Source organism: Macaca fascicularis, chromosome 2 (genome assembly GCF_037993035.2).
Source record: "Macaca fascicularis isolate 582-1 chromosome 2, T2T-MFA8v1.1".
Classification (NCBI taxonomy): domain Eukaryota; kingdom Metazoa; phylum Chordata; class Mammalia; order Primates; family Cercopithecidae; genus Macaca; species Macaca fascicularis.
In genome coordinates this window covers 33,074,595-33,089,435 of record NC_088376.1, presented here as the reverse complement: position 1 = coordinate 33,089,435, position 14,841 = coordinate 33,074,595, and the positions used below count along the sequence as shown (strand labels likewise).

General features: G+C 49.1%; 1 protein-coding gene across 4 annotated transcripts in view; it reads right to left on the bottom strand.

The window, feature by feature from the left end:
• The window catches only part of SH3BP5 (SH3 domain binding protein 5), a 76,935-nt gene that overhangs the window by 3,479 nt on the left and 58,615 nt on the right, over positions 1-14,841 (bottom strand). For all 4 annotated transcript variants that reach the window (XM_045386996.3, XM_045386997.3, XM_065539878.2 and 1 more), the window contains 4 exons: positions 11,154-11,318; positions 3,754-3,884; positions 1,359-1,401; positions 434-653 (listed from right to left, as the gene is read on the bottom strand). In XM_045386996.3, the coding sequence (XP_045242931.1) occupies positions 434-653; positions 1,359-1,401; positions 3,754-3,884; positions 11,154-11,318 (559 nt within the window). The remainder of the gene's footprint in view (positions 1-433; positions 654-1,358; positions 1,402-3,753; positions 3,885-11,153; positions 11,319-14,841) is intronic.

The following is a 14,841-nucleotide window of genomic DNA, read 5'->3' as shown; positions in this document are numbered from 1 at the left end:
TACCATCATGCTCTCCATTTTACAGGTGAAGAAACTGAAATACAGAGTTGGGCCCTTGACCACATTATGCACTAGTAATGATGTAAAGGCAGATTTGAATCAAATCTGATTCCAGAGGTCCCTATCTTAGACAGCTCTTCTTTCCTGCAGGACTTCTCAGCCTTGAATGTTCTAATGTGTACTTTGACTTTCAAAGAGGAGTGAAGGTGTAATGTTCCCAATTTATTTGACCACAGAATCCTGACTTCGAGGAACACTTAGTACCATCTTGATGAACACAGTGTTCCATAAAACATGGGAAGCCACCAGAAACAGCCCTCAGGCCTGCCCAACTCTGAGACCTTTCAGTGATGGCCAGAGAAAGTAAGGACTCTGGGAAACAAATCACACAGTCTGGTATCTCCCCCTGTACCCAGTGGAGCCCCTGACTTACCAGAAATGGCATCAGGCTCAGGTTTGCTCCCTGGCAGATCCTCCACAGATGTGCTGCTGCCCTCAGCCCCAACACCGCATCCCCGAGGCCCCATGGCACTGGAGCGCCGCCGCTCGTGGATCTCATCTGAGATCATCTCCAGGTTCTTCAGGGCCATCTTGTATTCGCCTTTTGCCAAGGTCAATTTGGCCTGCAGGTCGTCCACAGTCTTTTTCAGTTGCTGGTCGAGAGAACAGGAGACTAAGTGAAGACTACCCTGTTAGCCTTAAGATGCTTTCTGAATGACAGGTTCAAGTACATTTTCTGCCCATCATTCTACTTCAAGGAATGTTCCAAGACATGACTGAAGACCTGATTACCATTATAACTGCTATTCATTCACCAGACAAAATCAGCCACTACCATCCCCAGATACCATCCAGGTGACAAGCTCTGATACCCCACAACTCTCACTGGTGGAATAAACCCCCATCAGGGAAGCAAAAATGGGCAAACACACCCAAGTCCCACAGTCTAGACATCTGGTTCCCAGTACAGTTGTTCTCGAACTTGCATCAAAATCCCCTTGAGTGTTAAGACTCAGCTCACTGGACTCCAACCTCTGAGTTTCTGATTCAATCGGTCTAGAGTGGGACCTGGTCTATCAGGTCTCCAGGTGATAGTGATGCTGCTAGTCCTAAGAGCATGCTGTGAGAACCACTGGCCTCGTACAACAGAGAAAGTGACTGAACAGCAGTTACAGAGGTTCAGAGACGAATGAAGACCCAACCAAGACAATTTTGAGGTCTGAAAACTCAGTAAAGCATGTGTCTCTCCACTTTCCCCTTATAGCAAGTGGCCCATTTGATATTCTGCTGCCCCAGAAAAGTGAAGCTTTGAGTGTAGAAAAATCCCATCAGTGACAAAAGCCCAAAGCTACACATACCTCAAGCTGCACGTAGTACTTTGCCTTGAGTTCAAAATAAGGCCTGCAGAAGACAGGAAGGAAAACCATCAGAGTAATATAATACAGTAACCACAGTCAACTCCACAAGATGAAAAAGAGGCATCAGCTACCACTGGCCAGGTCATCCTTCCAATATTTAGTAAATTCTAACAAGGCCATGACATGTGAGTGATGCTCCTAGCTTTGGAGACTGATTGACAGACACCAGATAGAACAACTGGGCTCACCCAGTGCTATACTGACAGGAGGCCCATCTCAAGACACGGGGAAGCCACACACACATATCTTGGGGACTCTGCAACCTAGCTCATATTCCTCCTGTGTGGGAAGGCTGTTCAGGGCCACACGGGTTATACCCAGCAGTAAGGGTGGCCTGGATCTACTCTCCTAACGAAGTTGATTCCCCAGGGATGAAAAGCAGATGAGGCTGGAGAAGGGCTGCTTAAACCTTCTCCTCTACTGAAGTCAACTGGGGAAGAGAGAGAAGCACCACACCTCCCTCACAGCACAGCAAGGCCACCACTAGGAGGGGGTCTCAGGTTGGTCCTCCTGAACCTGTCCAAAGACTGGAGTTGTTAGTTGGCCAACTCAGCCACATAATGGGCACAAGAAATGCCAGTATCCTAGCAGTTCCCTTGGTTCTGGGTCAGCCAAAAGAGCTTGGCTCTTTTTTAGGAACTTTGGTGCCTGAACATTAAGAGTAGATCATTGCTTTATTCTTGAGCTGTTCAGCCTCCATGAAGCTCTCAAGTCCTGCATCCTGAGGATCCAGATGGATGACAAGGACACAGGACTGCCATTGGTAGGTATGAAAATCCTGAAACTTGGGGAGAGAGTGGGGTGTATAAGTTCTCTCGTGACCAAAAGGAGCAGACAGGAGCACAAGGTGAGGAGTATGTGTGTGAATGGGCATCGGAGGGCACAGGGAAGATGTCCCAGCAAAAGCAACACGAGCATCCATGCAAGGGAGTGTGGCTGGAAACGCAGGGTGGGCATGGAGGTGGCCTGGAAGCCACTCCATGGAATGCACAGATGTATATTTTATCCTTTGGGCAGACAGGAGCCGCCCAAGACTATGATCTGTCCCTATACTCTTCTTGGAGTCTGAGAAGGCTGGCAAAGTACAATCACAAGATTTATTTTCTTAAACAGGTTAATGGATGATATGTGATGTGTGTGCAGTGGGAGTTAGTGGTCTTTTGAGAAAAGACCCACCATATTCACAACAAAGGAAGCAGCATCAAAGGCTGCTCCTCAACCTTCTTGGGTGTTGCCATATGGATGATGCCTGGGCTTGCCCAGAGCAGGCACAGGTCCTACAGCAACCCTTACCACCTCATGCCTCCCCTGCAGAAAAATGCCATATACACGTCTGCTACTTAGCTCTCAAGAGATCAGCCCCTGACACACCAAAAACCAAACCAAAACAAAAATACACTAGTCAATTAAGTGCAATAATAAATGGTTAAATGCTATTCCTCTGCACGTATGTGTACATATGTATGTTGGAAGAGTGTGAGCAGAAACCAAAGAAAAGTCAAGCCTGGAAGAAGGTACTGGGGAGTAGTACAGAGCCTAGGAGGACCAGACTCTTCCTTGCCCCCCTCTCTTCCTCACTGAATTGTCACCATTCCCTCACTTGCATGAGAACTGGGCATCTGCCAAGCTTCCAACTGCCCAGCCCCTCCTGGCTGGGGCTGTGACCATGCCTGGAAGACAGGCCTTCAGTAGCCCTGCACAGCCCGCTCTGGGTCTACCTTTGGCTGTTAAGTCTAGGTCATCATAAGTCGTCCTCCTTTTGCTAGGAGGCCCAGGAACTGGGAATGAAGCGGGGGCTTGTCCCCAAGAGAGGGTACACAGTTGTGCCTGCCCACCATTATCAATGTTGTATAAAAACATACAGGGCTGTAGTGAGAAGAGATTGGGGGAAAAAAAAAATACTAAAGCCAGTCTTATGCATTTTATCAGCTCTTGATCACAGGAAACATGCATTGTGAACACAGCTCATCCCTATTACACTGACAGATAAATTGAGGGATAGGGCCTTGTCCACACTATCAACCACAGACCCAAGGGTACAGCGTGAATTTACCAAATCCCAGCCAGTGGGCCATTTAATAATATGCCTTTGAAATTCCTTTTTCTGTGTTTCCTAACTCAATCATATCTAGAGCAGCCCACCCCTTAGCATCCTCTGCCTCGGGGGGTCATAGAATATTAGGGGGCAAGAGAGCCTGAGCAGGGGCTCTGGTGAGGCCCCAGGGTCTACATCAAAGGACTACTCAGGGTGGTCCTTGAGTGCGTGACATACAAAAGGCTGAGCAGATGCAGACGGATAGCCGCACGGCCCAGGGAAGGCCGTGTCCAGACTTACTTGGACTTGTTGATGGCTCTTTTGAGTTTCTTCTCCAGTTGTCGCATGCGGCCCATGGCGGCGTTGTACCTGGCTGCTGTCTCCTTATGCACCAGCTCGCTCCTGGTCTTGGTCTGCTCCGCCTCCATGACCTTCAAACAACAGCAGAGTTCAGCCCAGTCCAGCCCAGAACAGCCCCTGCTTGGAATATTACATCATTTTTCAAAAAATGTTCTTTGGCCGGGTGTGGTGACTCACACGTGTAATCCCAGCACTTTGGGAGGCCAAGGTGGGTGGATCACGAGGTCAGGAGATCAGGACCATCCTAGTCAACCTGGTGAAACCCATCGCTACTAAAAATACAAAAATCAGCTAGGCCTGGTGGAGTGCTCCTGTAGTCCCTGCTACTCAGGAGGCTAAGGCAGAAGAATCACTTGAACCCGGAGGCGGAGGGTGCAGTGAGCTATCATGCCACTGCACCTGGGCGACAGAGACTGTCTCAAAAATAAAAATACTCTGGGCAGTGCGCGGTGGCTTACGCCTGTAATCATAGCCCTTTGGCAGGCTGAGGCGGGTGGATCACCTGAGGTCAGGAGTTTGAGACCAGCCTGGCCAACATGGTGAAACCCCGTCTCTACTAAAAATACAAAAATTAGCTGGGCATGGTGGTGTGTGCCTGTAGTCCCAGCTACTTGAAAGGCTGAGGCAGGAGAATCACCTGAACCCAGGAGATGAAGGTTGCAGTGAGCCGAGATCGCGCCACTGCACTCCATCCTGGGCGACAGAGCAAGACTCTTATCTCAAAATATATATATACATATAAATATTGATATCTATATCTAGATATATATTTGAGCAAATCAGTGGTCAGACTAAGAATAAACCAGCTTCCCAATAGTGGTTTTCTTTTCCTATTGATCTATTTTGAAAAGATCTTGTGAGGCAAGATTAAATAGCTAAATTGGCTGTGGCAATGACTGAGAAAATGGAAAAACAAAAATAAAATTTTGAACTATTTTCTGATTCAACAGATGTCCACTTTCTTAGGTTCCTGGATCTAAGTAGCCACCTAGAGCTCCTCCCGTTCACACCTTGGGGCAGGGGCCTGATGGGCAGGCAAATGGCCAGACAGCAGCAGTGGGAACCTGAGACGGGGAACCTAATGAGGAGACCACCAAAACCAAGAACTAGCAAACCAGGCACGACGGCACTCAAGCCAGCAAAGCAGCCATGACTTCCGTTGTTTGGTCCTTTCCCAAATATTCTAAACTAGTTGGCTGTGCACAGAAGAACTCAGGATCCAGAAGGGGCAAACTTTACATTTAAGCAATTAAAACCCAGTCATTCACATCAGATTTTAAGGTACACAAACATTTGTGAGCAGAAGACGAGTCAGAGTTCTGGTGGGAAATTCTGGTGGGAACACTGTTAAGTCTGTTGAAAAAAATGAGTTACAAAACCAATACTCAAGGGCCCTCAATGGCCAAAAAAAAAAAAGGGCAGCTCACAGGCCCAGTCCCACAGACATGGGCAATGTTAGTTCTTTCCTTGCTTACCTAAAGAAAAACACCAGAACAAGGCCTGCCTTGAAGAAAGGAGGGAAACAAACCGCAGTTCAGGCCACATAAGCAGCTTTCGATTTCTTTCCCGGTCTTCTTCCTACCACTCCCAGTGTTATAAAATAAACCAGAGAGACAGTAGAGGTTAGGCTAAAGGATTCCTCTCTATTCTCTGGTGAGCGTCCAAGAGGAGCCCAGAGGGCTCATGGTCACTAGTCGACCCCGTAGAACAATTTTAGGGAGGTACCACCACGTCTTTAGTTCACAGTTAAAAGAGAAGGCCACAGAAGAAAGCTGCCAGTGTTCTACCACCTCCTCCAGTCAACAGCCACAATCAGCCCTAGGATAGTTTACTTACAATAAGGATTTTTAAAGGTACCATGAAAAATTATGAAAGACTTTTATATGGGCATTAAAAATTACAGGGTGTCCTGTCTAGGGCACCCTTCCAGGCTATCTCTGACTTTGTCTCGAAGCTGTTTTACAACCCTGTAAGTTGTAGAAAACTGACAGTAATACAAATGGGTTTTTTTCCCCAGAGAAATGAAGATGAACTGTGTCCCAGATGCATTGGATTACTGACTGCCCTGTAATAGTCCATTTTGTATCTGTTGGTAATTCATTTCAGCATTCTTGGTTTTCTATGAGTTTGTATTTTTTTGAATTCAAGAATTATAACATCTCATTAGATCCCTCCTTATTTAATAGAAAATATTTGACACGAGAACATTTTATATTTGTATCCCAATTATGCTTTTACCTTCTTAAAAATATCTTTTAACAAAGGCTTCAGTGCTTCAGATAATTTTTAAAAACCACAGAATAAAAGAGAAGAAAAATAGGAGGGAACTGAGCTAAACTGGCATGAGGTGACATGCTTGCTCACATGACTTCTAAACCAAGACCAAAGGGCTAAGAGAATCCTTTCCCTTTGCTTCCAAAACCAGATATTTCACAAGGAAACAAAATGCACTAAAAATATCTCATGCTTGATACTTGGGGAAACAGCGGTAAACTTAAGGATTTACTGGTATAACCTTTATGAAAACTCAAACCTTCAGGTTCATCAAAGACAACATGTTGGGGGTGACTTTTATTACAGAAGGATCCAATGAAAGGTTCACCTTTAAGGAGCTGTCAGAATGCATTTTCAATAGACTTGTAGAAGCTGTAATTTGAGGCTCCTGTACAGAAAGAGTCCCCTGTGAGAAGCAAGGTTCTTGCCATCTGCACACAGGCCCTCATTCTGTCTTGGCCTCTAGGCTGCAAGCAGAAGCACAGGCTTTCTACGATAAAACACTCGGAAAGCTCCGAGCACATGGCAATATTGGCAGTGAAAACTGAAGAAGTGGCCAGCATGTCACTATCCCCCGCTTCACCCTACTACCACATCCTGCCCCTATCGCCCCACTTCTCATGTATATACAAAACCTCCAGTGAAGCCAGGTGTGATGGGGCTCATGCCTGGAATCCCAGCACTTTGGGAGGCCAGGGCGGGCAGATCTCTTGAGGTCAGGAGTTCGAGACCAGCCTGGCCAACGTGGTGAAACCCCGTCTCTACTAAAAATACAAAAATTAGCTGGGTGTGGTGGTGGGTGCCTGTAGTCCCAGCTCCTCAGGAGGCTGAGGCAGGAGAAAAGCTTGAACCTGGGAGGCGGAGGATGCAATCAGTCAAGATGGTGCTGCTGCACTCCAGCCTGAGCGACAGGGCGAGACTCCATCTCTCTCTCTCACACACACCCTCCAGCTCTTGGAAGAGACCTCCACACAACTCAGCTTCCCGCCTTGAGGAAGAAGGTCACTGAGCATGTCGCCTTGGTTACCTCTCCTAGGTAATCAAGGAGTTTCTCCATCTACAGCCTAGCATCAGGCATAAGCTGTGTGCAGTGATGTGGGTCGGGTGTGGTGGGATAAGGAAGGAGGAGGGCAGCTGAGGGGTAGGAGTGGCAAACTGCACCCCGCACTCCGGAGCAGTCAGATGCTGAAGATCAACGGACCACAGAGATACTACTCAGCCCCGGACCCTGCTCATGTCAGTTCACAGAAGATAGCAAAGAGCCAGCACCTTCCTGCATGGGCACCACTGGGCACTGAATGGGTGTTTCAGTCTGGCTTAGCACAGCCTCTGTGGGGTCCCACACCAGCAGAATGGCCCAACCTGCTTAGTAGACATTCACCAGGCACAGCTCCTCAGCCTCCCATTATGGCTTTCTCGACTCTCCAATCTCCAAGACCTTTGTACCCTCAGTTACACTCCCAACATCTCTTCCAACATCATAGAGCTGCAGTCAGGGGCCTCCTTGCCCAGGGGGGCCATCTCACTGTCTGCTCAGAACCTCCATTCTGACTGTTTCAGACTGTTTTCTGATTCTTACTGCGTCCTTGGGCAATGAGACCTAAGAAGGCGCTGCTTCCCACTGTGTGGAAGGGAGGCGGTTCATACCCACCACCGTCAGGGAGGCTGTCCTGAGCAGCTCCTCACCTGCCATCCCAGGCTCATATCCACTGTGGACCAGGAGAAGGGCTGGCCCTGCGTCGTGTCCTCTCCAGCAACTGCCTGCCGCCAGTTCAGAAACAGTTCGTACCTCTCATTTCCAAGTCACATTTCCCGCTTCCGCTGTCTGAGCTCTTTCAGCAGACATCAGAAAAGCCAGTTTCTCCCTCCCAGAATGCCAGCCCTCCTCTCTCAGAGGATGAAAAGCTATCACCTTCCCCTAAAGGCTACTTCAAGGCCAAAACAGCCACGGCTGAAGGGGCCTATGCGGCCCAAGCTCCCTAGCTGGGGAGCAGCGGGGACCCCGGGCCCTGTGCCCCAAGGAAGGCTGCTCAACTGCAGGCTTGGCAGCTCTGCCACAGGCTACTTGTACTTTCCAGAGTCCTCATCAACCCCAGCACAGAGCAGAAAACTGATCCGTTGTCTCTGTCTGTGGCACTGCACGTGGCCTAACAGAGCACACCAGGGCTCCTGCCACCTCCTAGTACATCGGCTTCAGCCGCGGCTCCAAGTGTGGCTGCCTGATGTCACCCCAGGAAATGTGAGAGGCCGCACAGATAGTCTTGGGCACGTTACGTGGGAACCCCAGTGTCCCACTGTGCCTGGAGGGATCGTGTAGTCCAAGCCACTGCCATTTCTTCAAAGACAGCCCTGGGCCTTTCTGAGCACAGAATTTTCCTTTAGTAGACCCTAAAGTAATACTTTGGAAGAAGAGGGTGAGATGAAGCTCCCTTGCTCTAAAGAAACAAGCATCCTAGAGTACCCAGAAGGCAGACAAGGGAGGAGACATTCTCTAGCCCTTTCATCATGCAGCTTTCAGCTGGCTGAGCATGCCAGGCCTGTGAGGCTCTAGGAGGGGTCAACACGAGCACCACTGGGGGAAATGCTAAGTCCAGAGAGTTCCCAGTTACTCGACACTGTTTCAAAGCCAACCATGCAAGTGTGTGTCCTGGAGAAAGAATTATGTTCTGCATCATCCATCACAGTCGGAAAGCCTGCTCTGTATTCTGAACTTCTGAGTGGCACAGGGACGTGATGGGGGAAAGCTTCGCCACAGGCTTTGTCTCTTGCTGGTGTCTGTTTTTAACTGTTCAATGAGGGGCATTTCCAGCCTATGCAACTGTGAAGGGATCTGGGAAAAGGAACATCAGCTCCAAGGTGGAAATCCTGGCATGTGACCCAAAACACCTGCCAATCTGCAGAGGTTGCCCCCAAGCCCAAGAAAACCAAAAGGGCCCTTTCCTTCAGTGGCCACAGAGAAGGCACGTATCAGCTGACCCTCCCGGGGCCCTATGGAGTCCTCATGACCTCAGGAGTACAGGGCCATCTTGTACAGTCCCACAGGTCTTACACTGCACAACTCCAAAAAGCGCTATTCCCGAAGTCTGTGGTGTGAACGGATGCCCTGAGTTACACACTGTGGAGGCCTTGGGGACACCACTCCTTGGGAGGCCACCCACCATCTTTTGGGGCCTTAGCACTTAAAAATGAGAGATACACAAAGCAGAAGCATGGTTTATCTTTAAAGAACAGATTAAATGACTTCTGAAATGCTTGCTTATAGGCTGACATGGGTCTCCAGCTGGGGTGGACGAAGGGCGAAAAGGAAAAGTGACCGTTCAGCTAATTTCTTGGAAGACACTACCTTACATTTTGTCCTTTTCATATCTATTGGACTTTGGCTTGTGAACTTCCAATATTTCCAGCCACCCCTTCCATTTTTCTCAAGATGACCCAAAAAAGCTGTTTCCAGCCCATGTCTAGCTCCGTGAGCATTACACCCACTAGGGGGCAGGAGGCACGCAAAGCAAAGCACAGCCAAGAGTCTCAGGCTGCAGACAGAGGTGCATAAAGTCAACGTGGATTTGACTCTTGAAGTCATTTGTGTGTCAAGCTTTCTATTTAAGGAAGCACAAGGCCACCTTTAATTATCAGATCCCCCAGGACTTGAGCCACTGCGACAGGTGACATTTAAAAGGGAAATCCTGTTGGCATTAACCTGCTGACTTTTCTATTCCAGCCCCCTAGACGGCTTTCTTAAGGAGTCACCAAGACCTCTTGCAACCCCCTGTCTGCTCTGTACAGGGTCTTATTGGAGCTGCTGAAGCCACAGGTCAGCTCACCCACCCTGCAGCAAACCAGTCCTACACTGGTTTTCCAGGCACTGGGGATCTAGACAGAGAATGCAGAGGGGCACAATGGACCCAGGCTGGTGTGGGGGGACACCAGGAACATGAGCCTGGGCAGCCCAGGAGCCAAGCCTGGAAGGGCAAAGAGGTATCCAGGAACAGGCTGCATGACTTGTAAGAAACCCGATAGAGTTAGGCAGGGGTAAGCAAGTACTGCTGAGCCAAGAACTGTCCCTAGCTGCTATGGTCTGAACATTTGTGTCCTCTCAAAATTCTTACGTTGAAACTGATCCCCAGTGTGAGGGTATTTGGAGGTAGGGCCTTTGGGAAGTGATGAGGTAATGAGGGTGGAACCCTCATGAATGAGATGAGTGACCTTATAAGCTCATGTACCCCTTCCACCGTGTTAGGACATGGAAAAGACGGTCATCTGAGAACCAAGAAACAGGCCCTCATGAGACACTGAATCTACCAATGTCGTGATCTTGCACTTCTCATCCTCCAGAACTGTGAAAAATAAATTTCTATTGTTTACAAACCACCCTGCTTATGGTATTTTGTTTAGTATTTTGTCTTGGCCTGAGCAGACTAAGGCACTGCCATTTTTGGCTCTGAGTAATGCAGCCAGAGAGGTGGTCATGGGAGCCGGTAAAGAACCCAATATAATGGCATAAAACCCAGCCAGCCAAGCTGCGGGTAAGGATCTCACGCCGTCCGCTTCCTTCGTGCCTGTCAACTCCCTGAATCCCAGCCCAGAAGGCCTGTCCTGAGTACACACCTGATTCTGGTCTAATCTGCCATGACCCCTGCCTTCCTCCGACAGCACATACCCGAAGTGCAGCCCCCGTGTAGGGCTGTTCATCAAGGTCTCCCCATCACAGATTCTAAACCCCGCCAGTATGCTGGGGTTCCGTGGGAGCAGACCCCGGAAAACAACCAGGTCCCTCTGGAAGCCCGAGTCCACAGTCAACACCCTTTGGGGATGACCCAAACCAGACAAACCTCAGGCAACATAAGGGAAAGAACAGCTCTTGCTGTCACGGAGAGACACTGTGACTCATTCTGGAGCACTGGCTTCGTACCAAGTGCAGCCAAGAGACCACACGAAGATGACAACCTGTGATGTTCAGAGTGTTTTCAGGCAGCACGCCTGGGAGTCGAGTCTGTTACCTCCGTTCGGGGGAAGCCAGCGCGCATGCACGTGCACACCCCCACAGCACACCCGGCCATGACTCATACCCTCTGAGTGGCGTGATTCAGCATCTCCTGCCAGGCGGAGTCGAACTGCCGCTTGTCATCCTCCAGCAGCCGCTGCTCGGCCAGGGAGATGGTCTCCTTGGCAGCACGGAGCACCTCGGTGGCCCTCTGGAAGTCCTGAGTGGCTTTCTGAGCTTCCAGCTGAGCCTGTGTGAGAAAGAATCCTCATGAGGCCTCAGGAAATGGCGGGGACTCCCCACGGTCCATTTTACCTTTCAAAAAATAAGCATCCCAAGGACCAGGGCAAGCTCACCTCTGCCTCTTCACTCCCGGCACCCACAGATCCTCAGAGATGCCAGACAGGGCAATGGACCCCTGATGGGGGAGTGAGCGCCAAATCAGTGAGCGGACAGTTTCCACAGTTCTGGGCCCAATGGATGAGATACACACGTCAGCCCTTGGCCAGAATCGGACATGGCAAACCAGCCCATGGTGGGACAGGTACAGCCAACCCCACGGCCTTTCTCAGAAGCTCTGCCTCACTAATGAGGTCAAGGTGGATACAGTAGTCCTGTCACCGTCCCTGCCCAGATCTGTGGCTCAATTCATGGCAAGTCAGAACCAGAACCCTGGAGATCATGGTCCAAAGACTTCACTCTGTAGCTGAGAGGACACGGCCTTTCCTGAGATCACACAGCTGACTAGAAGCAGAGCTGTGCCAGACTCCGGGCAGTAGGAGCTCCAGCCCAGCACTGCCCCTCTGCCAGAGAGGCCCCCACTCAACTCACACCCACTGACTCCAGCGACAGGCCAAGTGTGGCACCAGGCAGGCAAAGAGAAGGACCTCATTAATTAAAACAACATGGTCCCTGCTTTCAAGGAGCATCAGGTGGGAGAAGCAATACCACCTGTCGCTGACCACATGTCTAGAGCTGCCACCACGACATGCGTCTACTGATTGTTCAAAATGTGATTAATCCCGGCCGGTTGCAGTGGCTCACACCTGTAATCCCCAGCACTGTGGGAGGCGGGCAGATCACTTGAGGTCAGGAATTGAAGACCAGCCTGGCCAACATAGTGAAACCCTGTCTCTACTAAAAATACAAAAATTAGCCAGGCATGGTGGCAGGTGCCTATAATCCCAGCTACTTGGGAGGCTGAGGCAGAAGAATCACTTGAACTTAGGAGAAGGAGACTGCACTGAGCTGAGATTGCACCACTGCACTCCAGCCTGGGTGACAAGAGTGAGACTCCATCTCAAAACAAAAAAGTGATTAATCCCAATTGAATGTAAGACATCCCTAATCTTAAAGACTTAGGACACACACAAAAAAAAGAATGTTAAATATCTCAATAATTTTTATTACATGATGAAATATTTTGGATATACTAAATTAAATAAAATATATTATTAAAATTAATTTCAAGTGGGTGCAATGGATCCCACCTATATCCCAGCACTTTGGGGGGCCAAGGCAGGAGGACCACTTGAGGCCAGGTATTCAAGACCAGCCTGGGAAACACAGCAAGACCCCACTTCTGGAAAAAATTAAAAACTTATCCGAGCATGGTGGCACATGGCTGCATTCCCTGTTCCTTGGGAGGCTGAGGCAGGAGGATCACTTGAGGTTACAGTGAACTATGATTATGCTGCTGCACTCCAGCCCGGGTAACACAATGAGACCCTGCTTCTTAAATAAATAAAATTTAAAAATTAAATTCACAGGCTGGGCACACTGGCTCAAACCTGTAACCCCAGCACTTTGGGAGGCCAAGGCAGGAGGATCACAAGGTCAGGAGTTTGAAACCAGCCTGGCCAACATGGCAAAACCCTATCTCTACTAAAGATACAAAACTTAGCTGGGTGTGGTGGCACACGCCTGTAGTCCCAGCTACTCGGAAGGCTGAGGCAGAAGAATCGTTTGAACCTGAGAGGTGGAGGTTGCAGTGAGCTGAGATCACGCCATTGCACTCCAGCCTGGGTGACAAGAGCGAAACTCTGACTCAAAAAAAAAAAAAAACAAATTTAACTTCACCATTTCATCTTTCCTCATTTTTCCTTTTTTACTGTGACCACTGGGAAACTTACAATTATATAGGTGATTCCAATTCTATTTCTTGTGGACAGTGGATACCTTTACCCCAAGATGGGCCAGGTGATGGCAATTGTGTGACTGCATGAGAAATCAGCACTGAAACATCACAGTCACCACTCTACAGGCTCCCCTTGAATTCCCCAGCAGAGCACAAGCCACAAGCCCACTTCTGCCAAAAGCTGGCCTCTGCAGCGTCCCACCACTCTCCCTTGGTTAACCACGACCCCAAGTCAGTTACATAAGCCCTGGTGGGACATCCCTAGGGCAGCCCCTGGGACATGGGAAGAGGGAAACTACAGGGACCCCACCCTTCCCCAAGCAATTCTCACATGACTTTGAGGAAGTCTTCAGAAACCACAGGCTCGGGACGCTTTGTGAAAAAGGTTAAAGGAGGGGGAACAAAAAAATCATAGACTCAGAGAACGCCAGCCGCCCAGGAAAAGAACCGCTTTCCGGAGCACTCCATGATTGTGTACTGCATACCAGACCCAGACCCAGCCCTCCAAGCAATGACAATCAGATGGGGAGCTGAACCAAGCATGGAGTGGACGCTCAGAAGTCCGTAATACAACACTATATGTGAGAGTGCCACAGCAGCGGGGGAAGTATGGTAAGGGAATGTGAAGGAGAAATTATTTCCAGTACAGAGAACCGAGGAAGGCCTCTTAAAGGAAGATGATCCTGAACTGAGGACTGAAGGACAAAGATGATTTGAAAACACGGGCTGATGGGGTGGGAGGCAGAAGGAAGGATTTGAGACTCTAAAGACATATTACAAAACAGAGTGCCTGTAGGAGATTTGATGATACCTCAGATCAAATTTTTTAAAAGGACTCGAGTGAAGACCTTGAATGAATGCCAGGCAAGAGAGGAGAGGGGAGGGGAGGGGAGGGGAGGGGAGAGGAGGGGAGAGGAGAAAGAAAGAAAAGGAAAAGAAAAGAGAAAGAAAGAAAAGGAAAAGAAAAGAAAGAAAGAGAAAGAAAAGGAAGGAAGGAAGGAAGGAAGGAAGGAAAGAAAGAAAGGAAAGAGGAAAGGAAGGAAAGAAAGGAAAGGAAAAAAGCCATGAAAAAGGAAAAAGGAAAGGGAAGAAAGGAAAGGGAAGGGAAGGAAAAAGGGAAGTGGGAAGGGAAGGGAAGGGAGAAAGACAGACCTGGGACTGAGTAATTTATAAAGAAAAGAGGTTTAATTGGCTCACAGTTCAGCAGGCTGTACAGGAAGCGTGATGCTGGTATCTGCTCGGTTTCTGGGGAGGCCTCAGGACACTTACAATCATGGCAGAAGGCAAAGTGGGAGCAAAGCATCTCACACAGTGCCTGGACTTGGGTCCAGGGTCGGGGGAAAAGTGCTACACACTTTTTTTTTTTTGAGATTGAATCTCACTCTATCACCCAGGCTGGAGTGTAGTGGTGCGATCTTGGCTCAATGAAACCTCTGCCTCCTGGGTTCAGGTAATTCTCCTGCCTCAGCCTCCTGAATAGCTGGGACTACAGGTCCACGCCACCACCACTGGACAGTCACCCTGCCAGGAATACATGGCAAGAGCAGCTAAGACACCAATAATATTTTTTGTATTTTTGGTAGAGACAGGGTTTTGCCATGTTAGCCAAGCTGGTCTCAAACTCCTGACCTCAGAT